Consider the following 17,938-nt stretch of genomic DNA (forward strand, 5'->3'; position numbering starts at 1 on the left):
AAGTGTCCCGCTTTTTCCGCACTAAATTCCGCACTAAAACAGTTCAAAAATCTTCCAGAATGGCGCTAGCATAGTCACAGGGTATGATATGAATTGAGCAGTTGTTAACTGATTGAAGTATGCTGAGTTAGGAAATTTAATAGTGTAATAATGACTAGAGTAGTTAGTGACAGTGTAATATACAAGACCTCACATGTTTACGTAGTCCAAACTAATTTCGTCAATATAACCTAAAATAATTACTGTGGTAAAACGTGGAGACATCGATTGCATTTTCTTGTCAGCTTTAAATAAAATACTTTTTGTGATTTTGTAGTGCCTACAGTTCTTTCGTTCTTTTTTATTTCTCTATCTAATTCTAACAACTTTCAGCGCTTTTTTTAAATTTACCCGGTTGCTACTGTAGCGCCACCCTTATTTAGCAGATTTTAACGGACACTTTTTCACAACAGAGACGGTACTCTTTACCTCTATCGCAACCCATATCGAATAGACGTGGAAATTTTTATTTTTAACGCAACGAGTTTCATGTTTCATTAAAAAAACGATTTTAAAATAGCTGTTCGAAAACGAAATGATAAAATTAACGAAATATTTTCAAAACCAAACTCTTCCGGTATCATCGATATCTCATTTTTAGTATGACATTAAATTTGTTCATCGCCAATGCTTTCCATACTGTTTATTTACTTGCGCAAGAAAGAGATGCAAACAACTCTTTTTTTTTCGGAAATTTGTCTTTTACTGAACACAACTTACATAATAATATGAAGTTAAGCCAGCCAATAGCTTAATAAATAGTATGATTTTTTCTATCCTCGAATTTTAAAATTACCTACCTAACTAGATACATTTAAAACGTAACTTTTTTGTGACTATTTGATATTTATTCTACACGTATTTAATTTCGAATAATGCGAGAAAACTCAGAAACATATAAATGGTAAAACGACCGAACATCACGTTTTTGTACTACAGACGACCAAATTATTCGAGACACTTCTTTAAACAGTAATTCTTTGGGTCGGCTGTATGCGATTGCAGCCTTGTTTTATTATTCTTTCTTTTGTTTTTCTTCAAGTTGTACGTTGCAAATAGCTTAACATAAGACTGTTCCCATCGATGTTCGTAACGTGATTGTGTGATATTCAAACGACACGTTTTTATCGCACACAATTCAACCGCGGCGAATCGCTCCGATATTAATTAAATACTAGGTGAGCTCGTCTACCCATCTAAAATCAATTTATTTTTCAAAACTAACGGCTTAATTTATACTCTTAAATGAATTAAATCATATCAAAATAGGCACAGATTAATAATCAAACAAATACATTTTTTTTCGTGGACAAAATAGTCGGCAGAGGCAATCGCAGATGTGTTGTAGATAACTTCATTTTATCTTGGCGGCAGATACAAATTTTGGGCCAGCCTAAATGATTTAATTTAATTTCCAAATGATTGCGTTTATCTTTCAGTGTCTAATTCTTGCAAATTCAGTAACCAGCCAGTACAAAAAATAGCTTTCTATACATTAACAAGTGTTTCGTTCAAAATTCATGCACTCAAATTCGACATTGAATATTCACGTCTTTATTACGAATTGCTCTAACGAGATAAGGAACGATGCCTTAACAAAAAGCAATTTTTTTTTGTACAATGACAGAATATTGTCGATGTTAAACGTCATAGCATTTTAGCGGGAAATTGCAAATTTTTTAATTTATTTTATTGAAGATAAATTAAAAAAGAAACCTCTTCAATCGTACCTATCAAACGTATAACTAAATTTACAAATGCTATAATAATATTAGATTTACGTAAACATCACAAGTTTTAACTCAGAGACTCGAATGAATATACAATGAAAACCAAAAAAACAGTGGACACAATTAGACGATAAATAGTGTAATATTATTGTAGTTTATTATTATTTATATATTATAGTTTATTTTTAAATTATACACTGATAGTAATTGTTAAATTATTTTAACTGTTTTATAGATTCTCAAATTAATGATCGGAACGTATTGTTCTGTTGCTTGAATTGTCAAAAGTACTTTCGAATATAATTATAAATTGGTTTTCAAAATGGCCAATTGCTTTTTATATAAAATAAGGTATTTAAATATAAAAAAGTAATTAAATATAATAATGATTAAAATTTTTATACAACATAGCTTATTCTGAAGCCGTACCGTCGTGTTTCAACTGTGGAACGAAGAAATCAATTTTAATAAATTTGGTGTAATTATTAGTGATATGGTATATTGTAAGCCCGTGAGGGTAGGCGACATTCTGCCTACATCGACAGTCGCTTAATACAATAGCGATTTCGACCTCACTCAACAGCAAGTGGTCCGAGAGCGCATTTATAGCCCATTTACAGCAATAAATAACGTTAAAACGAAGTCCACTATTAGTATAAATAAAAATCTTAACATAGCACGTCTATTATCAGTTTTCTTTTGCCTATTTCAACTTACATAAATTTCTGACGACGCCCCAAATCCACTATGCTTTACCGACAACAATTGGTAAGACCGAAAGTAAAAAGAATCGCTCAGTTCAAACGTTAATCGTAAAACAGGCGACTGATGAAAGTAAATTTGTTCAGAAGATAAAATTAATAGACTTAAACATCATGTTAGACAGAGAGCGCTATATAGCAAAATATGACATCAGATTTAGAACGCATTACACTTGCAGTTATTCTAATAAATATGTAGGTAACGAAGCTGTATTTCCAAAGTAACTTTACTCATATTCATCGTCATGCTTTTTAATTTAAATTTAATTATATTTTATTCTATTCGTAATTTGCTACTCGCCTTCAAACATGGCTTGATTTCCTCAAATCCAAACCTTGTCAATTTCGAAGTAAAGATATAATAAGGGTATAAATATCCGGTCACGACAAAGAGATTGTATTATTCTAGTTATGCTCGATTAAAAAACTTCAGTATTTTATTAATAAATTAAAAGAAGCAATATTGTTAAAGTAATAGATACATCTATGGTCTATAAGACAATTGAGCTCAGCAATTTAGGATTATGTTACTTAGTACACAATCGCTCGATGGTATAGTCTGATTATATTATATATTTCCTATCAAAATGTTAAACGCATTATTATTTACCGTGTTTGTCTTAAAATATCTAGATCGAATATAGGTTGTATGTAAATATGAACATTTTAAAGGATGTATATACATACATTTAAACATTATTTAATAAATTGACAATGACGTGTCTGTCAACAGAAACTATAGCTTGCACCGAAAAGTCATGCAAGTCGAGCGTTGGCAAGAGATTCTGGAAAGCGATGTCTATGTCATCAATAATCAATTTGTGGTACTGGTGGTAGGACCTCTTGTGAGTCCGCGCGGGTAGGTACCACCGCCCTGCCTATTTCAGCCGTGAAGCAGTAATGCGTTTCGGTTTGAGAGGTGGGGCAGCCGTTGTAACTATACTGAGACCTTAGAACTTATCTCAAGGTGGGTGGCGCATTTACGTTGTCTATGGGCTCCAGTAACCACTTAACACTAGGTGGGCTGTGAGCTCGTCCACCCATCTAAGATATAAATAAAAAAAAATGTATGTACGTCTTTTTTAAGACGGATATCGCTTTTTAAGTTGTCTCTTCTAATGCTCGATCTACATTATTCGTCAGTAAGAGTTGATATATTTTTACACATGTAATATATATAAAAAAAATATATAAAGTAAATGGATAAACTGCCTTATCTTTTTTAATCCAAAATTATAACTTATAACGGTGCAGTAATTAAATATGATAAATGTTAAGTGATGTTTTAAGACGTGATTGATCTACTAAATGGCATGCGAAAAGGACTAATAGAAAAACTGGTTTACGATTACAAATATTTGTGGAGAGAACAAGAAAATGTTAATTTCGCTCAAATTCAAACTAATGAGATTTACTAAAAGTTGTAATTGAATAAAAATTTAACAAATAAGAGATTTATTAAAATTATGTATTATACAAATCACTTTTGTAACACGTAACAACAATTAATGAAATGTCGAATCTAAAATTGTATTGTTAAATTACAGGTGATGCATAGTTTTTATTGGAATCGGTTGAAATTTTTTATAGATCTTAACGCAATTTGATTTTGTTTGAAATAAACATTTCATACCAGAAATTTTAATAGTAAAAATAAATAAATTTTGGCAACATTAATTTCTTTTTTACCTTATTTCCCTTTAAGCAGGACCTTTCGGAAAACTAGGCAATACATGTTATGTAAACGGCAAGTCTCCAGTGTGCTCAGGGCGAGTTTTTCAACGTTGTCGATAGCGTAAAAGTTAACTCAAATATGCATGCAGTTGAAACAGCGCCCCTAGCGGCAAACGTAGGCACAAGTTCAACTCCATACAAATTTGAGTTTTTGAAAATTTTACGCTATCGAGAACGTTAAAAAACTCGCACTAAGCTCACAGATTACCGGCCATCGGAATCCGCAGAAAGTTTTTGTCGTCCTAGTACTTAGGCTGACGAGCATACTTACGGTGAGTGGTTACCGTCGCTCAAGTACGTTAGCAATGCGAGGGGCAGAGCCAAGCCTCTGCCTACCGGCTTTGCTATCAATGTGCCTATAACCTTTTACAATAGTCAGCTATAGGCTCAACTGCTTTTGTGGGCAACAAATCACATCTAGCATTATTCTCCCTAATACTGCCGTACAGCATTAGCCTGCGAAAGAAAATAGCATTGTGTAACAAAATTTTCACTGCCCTTGGCAAATGCTATTAGATTATGAATTTTAAGATTAATTTTGGTGGCATTTTTATTGTGATGCATGTAGGCTTTGATAACTACTTAATATCAGGTACAATCAGGGCTATTTGTTTACAATTTAAAACATATTGTGATATTGCTATAGCTCTAAATGGAAATTAGTCTGTACTGAAAATCTGCTTTCACAATATTCATTGCTCCGAATCATGAGTTGATTTCCACTTAAATGCTGGTATTTAGGCTGTAACAGATTAACCAACATTGTTTGCTTCGCAACACTTCCAGTTACCCACTATGAATTACATTATGGGGATATGGAGGTTAGAGGTCAGAAGCACCATCTTGTATAGGGGACAAGTTGAAAAAGTGTCCACTTGTAAACAACAAGTTATTGTTGGAAGACTCACTGACATAGTACTAGTGTAGGACTATGTCGGGAGTGCTAGTGGAAATGACTAATGAAATCAGATATATTTTTTTTTAAATATAAATGAAAGGACATACTTCTTGAACGGCATGTCTTTTTTATTTTAAATATTAGATTTTTTTTAAATATTCATAAGAAAAAGAAATTCATAAGCAATTTTAAAGAAAATAAAGTGAAGACTAAGTGTACATAAGGTACTTTATGGCGTTGTTTAAAATCATTCCACTTGCTACTGTGGCGCCACCTTAATTGTCTCGTTTTCTGAGGGCACTTATGAATACACTGAGATGGTGCTCTTTACTTCTACCCCTCCATAAATTATATACAACAATGAAAAAATAAAACAATAAAATATTTTGTTCGATTTTATTTATAACACAAAAATATCAATAAATAGTCACATCGGTTCACTATCACTTTCATAGTTAATAATTATATTTCACAACGTTGTCATACATCGTTGTTACGCAGCGTACATTTTCTTCAAAAAGTTTTAATTTACTTTATTGGTTCACTTTGATACGATTATATCGGCCTGTTAAAAGGGCGGAGGTGCATTGCTTCGAAAAAAAAAAGTTTCGTTTACGAGCTAATATAAGAAGCTTAAAATGTCATCGATTTTATAAGATTAACAGTGATAAATTACTTATTCATAGCTTGTTTTTGTTTCACAAAGTTTCATCTTGCTAGTAAGAAACTTACATAGAAAAAAGTGATATCTGTGTAAGAATATTTTATTCATAACTAATATTTCGCTTGCTAGTTAATCACAAATATGTCGTGCGATCCCAGCTTTAGTTTAAAGTTATTTTATTTACTTAACCATTCAAAGTTACTACTTCAACTTTGGGGCATTTTATGAAAAGAAAAATTTTACTAATATTTTATTTACTTTTTTCATTTTAATTATTTTTTTTTTATTTTATATTTTAAAAGTATTGGTGATACAATTTTTAATTAATATCTGTGATTAGACCACCCGATTCAAGAACCACCTTTCAGTTATTGACTTATGTTATATTTTTCTATCTTTCCCTTCCTATCTACAGATATAAAAGACAATCAACATTTCCAAAACTATACATGGCCCTCGGTCGAGAGGTTAGCAATTATATTGGCAATTTTCGTATATGTAGGATATCCTTGATAAATTACTTTGTGGGATTTAGCACTAGCTCGTGCGTGATTGATGAAGATTATTAAAAATACTAGAAATATTATTTTTAAAGGCATGATTGATTTTTTATGAAAAGTTATTTTAATCTTGATTACTATAGTTGAGAGCTTTAAAGTATTATAAATTAAAACTAAAACGGTAATTTAGCAAAATGTGTTAACACATCTGACGGTATTTTTTAATATATATTTCGTTGAGAATTCTTTGTTTAATTTTGCCACCGGCTTCCCTTTAAATAAGTTTTATATGCACCATCTTTTATTAACACAAATTTCTCGGTAATCTGTCAGTAATTATGAAAAAAAAAATCAATAGGCCTTACATTAATTAATTCGTATAGAATTCTCAACTCAAATAATAGCTCAAACTCAACAGCGGCACATTAATACACGGAACTTTGCTCTTAAAACCTAAAATAAAGGATTTCTAAATGTAATAATATTAAAAAAAAAAAAAAAACTTCAATAAATCATTAAAATGTCTTCAAAGAACATGAATAATAATCTCGAGGGCAGTTTGACTGGCCATTACTCGTTTTTTTTTATTTTTTAAATTCTATCTAAATATTCAAAATGTCGATTTTTTTACTCGATTATATTACACTATTGTTTTTTCTTTGTTATTTTATTTCTATCTATCTAACTTACTATCGAAGTGCAATATCGTCTTATCGAATCGTTTATACAAAAATCGATATCGCAGGTAAGCTAGGCATTTGTAAATATGATTATATATTTTCAACATCACATTTGGCCAAATTCCGTTAAAATTTATCGATATCGATAAACATTTTATCGTACGCGAGCGTGTTATCAAAGCAAGTTTTTTTTTTAAATACAGTTTGGTCACTCTTAAAACTGATTAAACCGTTAACAATATACAAATCTGAAAGTAAACACCGAATCTCAATTGAACATCCCAATATCGATACGAGGATGACGAACTTCACTATTACAATGATATACAATTTCAATTACACAATAGTCGATATTATAATCGAACAACATTCTCACTGACACGTTTCTGATTCCACAATCGATATAGCGTTATAGTTTTGTTAAACCTAATCGATTATCAGAATCGATTTTCACAATCGATATAGCGTTATAGTTTTGTTAAACCTAATCGATTATCAGAATCGATATTTAGAAAAAAATATATATGAATGTTTCTAATCGATTATTCGGCTAGTGCTCACTCATTGCTGCGCTGGTTTCGGATACGAGAACCTCGGCAGGGAGATTCCGAATTTGGTTTCGAGTCCTGTCAGTACCGGTAGGGCCACTTGGTAGCCGCCGATGTGGTGCGGCTTCTTTATCGATTCCTCGATGGGGGTCGCCACGTGGAGCTCCGAGCCCGTTGGACGACTAGAAACCGAGTGAAGCGTTAGTTTCCACTGACCCTAGTGCGGCTAACCTAACCTGAACCGCCATACATTTCGAAAATCTCGATTCGAATTTGAAGGCGTCGTGGCCTAAAAGATAAGACGTCCGGTACATTCGTATCGAGCGATGCGATTGCACCAGTGTTCAAATCCCGCAGGTTACAATTTTTTCTAACTTATAACACGTTTACGAACGATTTCCACGATAAATTAATATAATTATCATTGTGTAATTTTAAAAATGAAAATCGCAAGAAAAATCACAATTTTCGTGCTTACGAATATTTAGCCTCGCGCGGGAAGGTATTGCATCATCCTGCTTACTTGTTAGGGGTTTTGAGAATAGCTGTTCCACTATAAAACTGAGATTTAGAACTCATGTCTACTGGTCGGTGGATAGGGGCTTATTTACGTTGCTAATGTCTATGGGCTCTGGTAGTTAGTGAAAATTTCATTTTATATGACAGCTCCTCTCATCCTATTCCAAACGCCACTTGCAATGTAAGCTCCGATATTTAAGACCCATGTTTAATACTCACGACCCTCCGAAGTCGACGTAGAAGAGTCGCTGTAATATTTCGTAGGTGACCAGCGTGACGCCGAACTGCGGCGACGAGCGGAACACGCGAGCTGTTCATTTAACAAACACAATTAATTGCTTTAATTCGATATTAGTAGCATACGGAACATTCGTGTGAGGCATTTGTGCTGGGGCTACATTAGCGGGCGAAGATTCGTGTCGCGTTGATGCGATACATCGTGCCGGGTTGTGTTGCGGTCTGCTACATATAACACTCTCTATTTCATACGATTGAATGAATCCCAACACTTTTTTGTTACTCCACTCCATGGTGTACAAGAAAACAAGCACGTTCGTACCGCATCAAAGTCTGGTCGACACTGAAGCGACGTAGGTATAGCCATCAAAGCGAATATTGTCGCGACAAATCTCTTTGGTATGCGCCAGTTTACCGACAATGCCCCGATATTACATCGTCTTAGCCCTCACTTTGAGAAGGCGGCACGACATGAAAGCCTTCTTGTCGTGGCCGCTGGGAATTACATACCCGATCCGACCGAATGGTATACCCGATCCGACCGAATGGTATACAGTCGACGTCGTCCTAAGCACGTCATTACGGATCCTCCCGATCCATTAACGGTGCTTTTAGGTACCTCAAGCACCGGTCACCACGAGGGGCTTGACGAGTAAATTAACCCATAGACACAGCCCACTGAGTTTCTCGCCGGATCTTCTCAGTGGGTCGCGTTTCCGATCCAGTCGTAGATTCTGCGAAGCACTGCTCTTGCTATGGCCAATGTTAGTAACACACCCGGTTTGAGCCCCGTGAGCTCAACTACACGTCAAGGAGAAGCTGAAATAGACTCTCTCAAGGCTAGCATCAACATAGGTAGGAAAAGTCTTCGCTGGAATACTACGCGTTGCAACGATCCACTCGGCCACACTCATCGCGATAGCACGAATATTCGCCGCAACCCGCTAATGTAGCCCCAGCACTATACGTTTTAAGAATGCTAACGTGCACATAAACCTTTATAAGTCCTGAGTACATACATACATTCTGTATTAATATGAATATGATGAATGCGAAAGTGTTTGTTTTTCGACTTTTTTTAAATGATAGTGTTAAGTTAGGACAGTGATAACATGGGCTATCTTTATCTCGAAACAACCTCGCATTTTCACATGGAACTACATCGACAATTTATCTTCACGATGCGAGTAAGCCCACGGGTAACGACTAGTCTATATAGAATTGTAAACAAGGGTGGGTATCATCACAAAGCTCACCGATAGCGCCCTTCCAGAAAGCTCTGGCGCCTTCCTCTGCGTATATCTTCCTGGTCGCGTCTATAACTCCGTTGTAAGTTGTTTGTCCGGACCGCGCCACCACCTGCAATGTACAGACAACAGTAGTCAAATATCATATATCAATAAAAATCAAACCCGCAAAATGATAATTTGCGTAATTACTGGTGGTAGGACGTCTCACAATAGGTCCTAGGTGTGATTACGCAAATTATAATTTTGCGGGTTTGATTTTGATTACACGATGTTATTCCTTTACCGTGGAAGTCAATCGTGAACATTTGTTAAGTACGTACAATATTTCATTTCATTCCTCCATGAAATATAAAAACTGGTTTAAATCGTGCAAGATAATTCCTATTTTATTGCTCGGTTAATTATTCTCAATATGTACATCTAAAATTAGCTTAACTATCGAAATTCAATTGCAATTACGGACATCTTCAAAGTGTTCTATTAATTCTATGAGCAATGTTACCTTTGAAAACGTGTGAAAAAGACGTGTTTAGGGCATAAGCACACAGATAATATCCAAGCAGTCTGTCCAAGTGTTGTGTATTGATATAGCGTACCTGTAATCTGGTTTTGATGACGTCAGCGGGGGTGACGAGCGACGCGGCGGGGATGCCCGCGATGGCGCCCGCCGCCAGCAGCGTCAGGGGATGGTTGTAGCCGTTCTCATCCGCGAACTTAGCCTGCGACCAAACGTTCGTGGTTGTTATTTGTATTCTCGGGATATTATGCTCCGAACACATAAAAGTCAAACACACCAATTTTAACAATATAATAATATAATATGTGTACAATGTTCTATTATAAAGTAAAAAGAGTAAATAAGTCGCTAGGCACTACAAGGCACAAATTAAAACTAAAATTATAATACGTTTTACAATCAACTTAAATCGACGCGCGCGAATCTCGTTTCATGACGTCACGGGACACCTGCGCGTTCGGGAACTCCGATCGCATCCGATGACGCCCGAGTGCGACCGAATGCTGCAGCATCCGATGACGCCCGAGTGCGACCGAATGCTGCACGCTACAGGTTTCATCACAATTATCAGGTTCGGCGTTCGCGAATCGCAGACGAAATTAGACTTTACCGTCTATGTATTACGGAGGTATTCGAATCGTAAATACCGTTACGCGCTGAGGTTCGGGATAAATAAAATTTTCACCCGAGTACAAATTAAAACTCTATTCAACACTTAAAGCACTTAACTCCTTGACTGCCATGCCGGTCACCGGTACCCTACGCGGCGCACTGAAGTCATTCGACGATAGATGGCGTTACTTTTACCCGCGTAACAATACAATAATCAACCGTAAAATTAGCATTACCGTTCGTTGTGATTTACTAAATATAAAAAAACACAATTTAATAAAGTGTTCGATTTGGCGACGAGATATTTTTAACACAACACACACACACCCACACAAATACGATTTTTATTATATGTTTAAAATATTCGCTACCACACTTGATCGTTAGCAGAATATTTAACATGTAATAGGAAATAATACTAAAAATAAATATTTTAATCAAAAAATACCATTGACAGTGTTGCAATGGTTCAAAAAACTAAACAATGAAAAAAGTAAAGAGTCTCGACTATTTATTATTACGTGTTTGTTGGTGGAACAGCCTAATTTCTATTTCCTTTTTAGAATCTTCAGATCGCGATTATATTCTTAAACAAGGGCAGTTTATTTCTTTCCATATCCATGCCGTATCCAACAGAGGATCAACATAATTTTGTTACTGTATAATTGAGAATCGACCGTAATTGCTGAAGCCTTAAAGTTCATTTTCTCTTGATGTTATTCAAATTATATACAAAACAAGTATTTAAAAAAAATTAACAATAAGACGGACAATCAAGAGAAGAAAGTATTTTTTTAATACAAAGCTTGGGTACAAATACCATTATCCGTCTATTTATAGATACAGAACCTTACCTTAACATGAGCATAGGCCGGGAAGTATATGGCGCTGAAGGGCACGTCGCGGAGGAGGCAGGCCTTCGCCCCCTTGTACAGTCCGAAGAGCCCGAGGTCCTTGACGACGGACCAGGCCTTCACTTTGGTCCCCCCGGCTATCTCGCCGGCGACTTGAAGACGAATTTTGACAATTTCCAGGGGATTCGTGAACACCACTTGAGAACCGCCCGCCTGCGATATAATAACATAGTCTCAGCTAAATTATTCACAAGCAAACGTAAAAAATTTGAAATTTTTAGTTTATTTAAATTAAATTATTTTTTTATTGTCCTTGTATGCAGATGAGAGCATACAGCCCACCTGATGGTGAGTGGTTCCACAGATTTAAAACTAAATTATTATATTTTTAATTTGTAAATAACACTCACACATGCGCCGGCGATGATCTCAGCGTACAATGATATGTTTCCTTTTTTGTCCATGAATTTATCGCGAACTAAATCGTTGACCTGTTACCAATATAACATTTGTAAGTAAATAAACAATTTGATCTAAGAGCAGAACCGAATGTAAAATTCATAATCTCATAAGGATTATTTTGACTTGAACTCTTCAGAACCATATCTGTAACATTATTTTTCTTTTTTATTATTTATATATTTAATTAAACGTCACATACGTATGGACCGATTTTTTTAAATTAATATTCACTATGTTTTGTTTTATGTATTATTTTCTTATTGAATTTTTTTCAAATTAAATTGAACAAATTACAATTTGGACACTACACATTACAATGATCAACTAACTTCATGTTGGTACTTTAAAAAAATCGTCCCTGAAGAAGTTATATATTGAAGAATATTAATGTATTTTCATCGGTCCTTGATGTGTGCAGATATTGAAAATAATCTGGATGTGTTAAGATCGGTGTAAATTAGGTTAAAAGATTCGGTTATATAGATATATAGATTATTAGTATTTTAGAAAGAAATGTCTATAATAGTAGCCAAGAATTTTGTCAAAAATGTACCAATAAAATAACATTGACACATACGAAAAGGACAAAATTCTTTATTTTTATGGTTTGAAGTCATGGTTAATCGGTGGCAAATTAAGGGTCATCGTCTTGGGCCAGACTCGTAGTTTGGTTAGTTTTAGAATGAGGAACGCGCTCCACAACTATATATTTTTTATCTTTATTGCCCTAGTAAGCAGCCGAGCGTACGGCCCACCTGATGGTGAGTGGTTACCGTTGCCTATTGACTTCAGCGATGGCAGGAGCAGAGCCAAGTCGTTGCTTACCGTCTACTATTATTTTCCATCTTTTTTTTTTAATTTTATTGATGCACGAAACAAATTACAATAGTTACAGTACATATTAGCTAAATCGTACAAGTAGTACTTAGATCTAATCTGAATCGCAATCTAAATAGCAACATGCACTCAGCAAAACTATTTTAATGTGCATAGCTTTGGCTATTGAAAACACAATTGAAATTACAAATATTGATAACTAGCCATTGTTAAATAGGATATCCTTCAGACATTTAACAAATCCCCTGAGCCTAGGTTCAAAGATTTCAAGGTTACCGTGACATTTAGCCAAATCATTATACTGCCTGACCATTCTTACCATTGGGTTATAGTATGATATATTATTACCATAGGGTTATAGTATGACATATTATTACCATAGGGTTATAGTATGACATATTATTACCATAGGGTTATAGTATGATATATTATTACCATAGGATTATAGTATGATATTTTATTACCATAGGGTTATAGTATGATATTATATCAAGAGGGTAGTCACCGTTAGCTTGATGGCTTTCTCCGGGGCGACGCCGATGAGCTGCGGCACGAGGCCCCGGTACAGGCCGAACACGCCCTCGTGCCGGATCACCTTCTTGAAGCAGTCCCACGAGTTCCGGTACGCCACTTCGCCGATGAACGAGCCGGTGCGCTGGTTCTGCATCCGGGTCTTGACTAGATCTATCGGGTACACCGCCGAGGCTCCCACGGCTGTAACAACCAACATACACATTACAGACGTTATATATATACATATGCCGCAGTCTCAGTGACTGCTTATCCTGTGGACCGAATGGTAAACAGTCGACGTCGCCCTAAACACGTAATTACGAATCCTCCCGATCCATTAACGGTGCTTTTAGGTACCTCAAGCACCGATCACCGTCCTCGCCGAACCCGTCGCTTGCGACGTAGGGCTCGACAAGTAAGTTAACCCATAGACACAGCCCACTGAGTTACTCGCCGGATCTTCTCAGTGGGTCGCGTTTCCGATCCGGTGGTAGATTCTGCGAAGCACTGCTTTTACTAGGACCAGTGTTAGCAACACTTCGGTTTGAGCCCCGAGAACTCACCTACACGCTAGGGTAACGCTGCTATAACCTCTCAAGGCTATCAGAATAGGGTTGAAAAAAAAAGTAAATGTTATCAATTAAGTTTAGTCGGAAACGTAAAGTCGTCCACTTGAGTAAGGCCGATACAGCGATGGCAACACTAGTTTCCGACAGTTTGACGTTTGGTACCGTTTGACAGTTGACGTTGGAGATGTACCATAAAATGGGGCGATTAGGGATTGAGAGGCGAATTGGGAAAAAACCGGGAAAATCTTTCGACGCTCAATATTAGTTTTATATTCGTTGCAAAATCTTCCATTTTTTGTAGTTTAATAGTAGAATGTTGAAAGTTTACAAAACAACTCTGAGTATGCATGATAATAGCTGCTAACTTATAAAAAATCGCGTTTTAAATTAACTTCCTGTGGTGGTAATTATTTTAGTGCTAGAAACTTTGCTCTCTTTTATTTATTTGATAATAATAGAAGACGATTGTGATTTATAAACGTTATTTAGTGTTTGAACCATCATATATATTAAAGGTAAGTCTCAGTTGTTATTGGTTTTAATGTATTTGATAAAATAAAAATACATGTACAAATCTGTTGTTTTTGGGGATATTGGGGACGTCTTAGGTACAGATAACAACGAAAAAGGGGTCAATTGGGATGAGAATACGTGAAATGGAAACGACCTAAGTATAAATAGGTACAGGTTTGTAGGGTTGTCTATGTAGTTATAACAATATTTTTTAAATTTGTTGGTAAAAATCTGGTTTATTCATGATGTTTTTGTCTAGAACTTTTATTCAAAATTATCAATGTGTTATTTTATTGTTTGGTAAATATTTATATTATCAGTTATGTATTGTTTTCTATTTTTAGATATGCTTCGCGTGTACGAATCAAAGAGTGCAAAGCCTTATAAGAGATATGATCCCTTAATATTAAAAACAGCAATAGAAGCCTATGAAATTGGGAATAAGTCTTTAGTTGAAATAGCTAAGCAATTTAATATAAGTAAGTCGATTTTGCACAGACATGTAACAAGAACAATGAAATCTCAATGTGGACAAAAATGTCTAAGTAATACATAATAAAATATTTAATATTTGTTCAGAGTAGGGGTATTCATCTGATTAATCCATGGAATAACCGACACACCTAATCTCTTAACCCGGATAAAAATATCAGCCCTTAAGTACTTACCAAGAACGAAGAAATATAAACCGTTTATAAGAAAGCCCACTCGTTCGAATTTAGGTGCTTGCTCTCCTTTGGGACTACAATAATGTCCACGGTAGCGTGGTCTCCGTCAATGTTCATTCGGAGTTGTCCGATTGCGCTGAACTAATTTTAAGTGATGAAATAGATGTTTTTTTTTATTGTCTCACAACTTACAGGACAAATCTGTCGCGGATCATTTCCCAAGTAAATATAAATTAATCATAAGTAAATAAATGTAATCAAGTTGATATTGATCACTTTGTTGGTGCAATTAAATAAATAAATAAATTAAAACCAAGTAGTGCCAATCCTAGCAAATTTCTCATTTCGTCCCAATTAACCGCAATTTCCGGGTAAATAGGGATTACATCTATTTTTGCTTTTTTTGCTCAAACTGGAATGCTAGTTGCATAGTTTTAAATTGGACAACAAAGTTGCCCCCAAGACTCAATCATTTTGATCCTGATATAGCATTATATTATACATCAACAACTACCTTAAAATTGGTCATAAAGTTGGAATCTGTCCCTAATCGCCCCATTTTACCGGTAGTGTTGCGGTAAAGAAAATACCGTGATAATTCTGTACGAGAGCGCCGATCCGAACGGTCGTTACGTGTTAAGTCACGAGAGTCGCTGTAGCGAACTTGCCGCGTTTCTCGACCAATCTCAATCTATCCGTTTGATCATTAGTGATACTCTATAAATTTGTTTGCTACAGCCTTCGATCAATAATAGTACTAGATTAAGGATCAGGAACAAAAATAAGACGCTCCAGTGGCCACGTTTGCAGACACGAAAACATCTTCATTTCTTAGAAAAAAGTTTAATAATGTTAACGACTTCAGTTTATTATAAACCTTAATGCTTAAACATAAAGTTTAATTACCATTGCAAAATATATGTATTTAGGTCCTTTCGTCAGAAAAAGAATATTATGGAATAAATTTAAAATGTCACTTGAACATAAAAAGTCATCAGTACAAAAATATTTATTCTAAAATGATACTTAAAGCCTAATTTATAAGGTTAAAAATATTTGTTTAAAATTTCGTGCTTATTGTATTGTGGAACTAGATGTAGTTCTTGGTATTACATTTCAATGCTCAGAACACAGTAAGTATTGAAAGACATAGAGTTGCAGAATATACATATTTGTTTTAGGTTTGTTTTGTATGGTCGCTACTATTTTTGACCGATTGAAAAAAGTAGTAGATAATATTTTACATTGCCGCTATTACAACAAATAGGTGATAAAAAATAAAATTGAATAAAGTAAAAAAAATATGAAAGGAAACACGAAACATGTTTTCCACGTATTCTTTATACAGAAGTAATTAAAACAATAATGTAGGTTTAATTACCTTTAAACAGATTCAGTTTGTTATAAAGCTGTCTTTTAGAAGTCATTTTTATATGAGCGGTTTCTTTTTTACAAATATAATGTAATCTTATATCAATGAATTTTTTTATAATCAGTTTAATTTAGGCTTATTTTATGGCTGTGTTCGTTTCCCCCAGAAAACAAATCCTTTTCAGCATATACGCTTAAAATATTTACACATACATATAAAGTTTTTTTAATACTTTTTTGCATTGATTTGCCACCACCATTGAACAATTCTAGAATTTTTATAAGGGTTCTATATTTCTTCTCTTTCTTTCGCGACAATATATATCCATTGTGCACAGCGACAAGGGGCTACTAGGAAATCTACAAACAAAAATAACATTATAAAATAATAAAACTACTCTATGCATTCCCTGTCCAAGAATAGGTGATGTTTGTTACAATAGTTGGTGCCTTGTTGCAAACATTGGCCAAACAATTACAATATTCGTAAATCGTGTTTTATTTACAATATAATTGTGTTTATTATTTTATGGAAAACACTTAATAATATAAATTTACCAAAAAAAGATATTCCTTCCAAAACCTTGGTGTTACGGTGGTTTTTTACTCAGTTTTTGAACACGCATTGCAGCGTTTTGACGTCTTAGTGTTGGCTATGATTGGACCATACTAATTTGAAATAAGACCACAAATTTATTTGTGGTCTTATTTTTCGGGCCGTTTTTGAAGCGCTAATCGCGAATCTAGTAGTATTATTGATCGAAGGCTACAGCGAAAATAAACGTTTGTTTTGATAATCTCAAATATTATTTTGAGTTTTCGGCAATGTGTGACCACACTCATACCATCACACCCGCAAAGCAGCGCAAAAGTCAGCGCAAAAGTGGCCTAAGCTTACCGTAGTTAGTATGGAGATAATGAGGTTCGAATTTACCTTTACAATACTTCGTAGACAAAAAAATACGCGCTAAAATGATGTTTACAAAGGCATCTATTATCTATCGATGATTTTACATCAAAATTTATTATGTTTCAAATAAATTGCAATACATAAGCACGAATATGAATTGTGGGTTAGGCCACTTATGCACTGACGGCCTCATATATACTTATTTGGTACTCTCTCTACGAGTATATTTTTTGTTTAAAGCAATTTTGGAGCACAGGACAGCCAGCTGTGTTTCTTAAGTCTATGTCGAGTGGTGAAAGGTTATTTGGTATAAGCGACATTTCGCTTAATACGCGACATGTTTCTTTGGTAACAGCAATTCGATGTTTTTAATCAATTATGTTTACACCGTTCAAATAGCTTAAAACTTTTTTTTATTATGATATTTTTTCCATATTTTAAACTTTAAATGGTTCTCATGTAAATTTGCAAAAATTCGCTTAAGCCAAATAGGGGCTTTCACCCCTCGTTATAATGGTTTTGAATTTATTAAAGTTAGCTAGTAGTGCGACA

General features: G+C 34.8%; 1 protein-coding gene and 1 long non-coding RNA gene across 3 annotated transcripts in view; both read right to left on the reverse strand.

Moving 5' to 3' along the window:
* Positions 1–5,544: 5,544 nt before the first annotated feature.
* LOC101739472 (calcium-binding mitochondrial carrier protein Aralar1) overlaps positions 5,545–17,938 on the reverse strand; it is a 30,432-nt gene continuing 18,038 nt past the window's right edge. For both annotated transcript variants that reach the window (XM_004931136.5, XM_012694736.4), the window contains exons 8-14: positions 13,348–13,556; positions 11,954–12,034; positions 11,544–11,756; positions 10,157–10,279; positions 9,567–9,669; positions 8,293–8,383; positions 5,545–7,736 (exon numbers count right to left, since the gene is read on the reverse strand). In XM_004931136.5, coding sequence (XP_004931193.1) covers positions 7,568–7,736; positions 8,293–8,383; positions 9,567–9,669; positions 10,157–10,279; positions 11,544–11,756; positions 11,954–12,034; positions 13,348–13,556 — 989 coding nt within the window. In that variant the 3' untranslated portion in view covers positions 5,545–7,567. The remainder of the gene's footprint in view (positions 7,737–8,292; positions 8,384–9,566; positions 9,670–10,156; positions 10,280–11,543; positions 11,757–11,953; positions 12,035–13,347; positions 13,557–17,938) is intronic.
* Positions 13,584–17,936, reverse strand: LOC134199403 (uncharacterized). The gene is made up of 2 exons (XR_009973893.1): positions 17,035–17,936; positions 13,584–16,836 (listed from the first exon to the last, which is right to left on the reverse strand). It is a non-coding gene; the product is annotated as an uncharacterized LOC134199403 (long non-coding RNA).

This window comes from Bombyx mori, chromosome 9 (assembly GCF_030269925.1).
Source record: "Bombyx mori chromosome 9, ASM3026992v2".
NCBI lineage: Eukaryota > Metazoa > Arthropoda > Insecta > Lepidoptera > Bombycidae > Bombyx > Bombyx mori.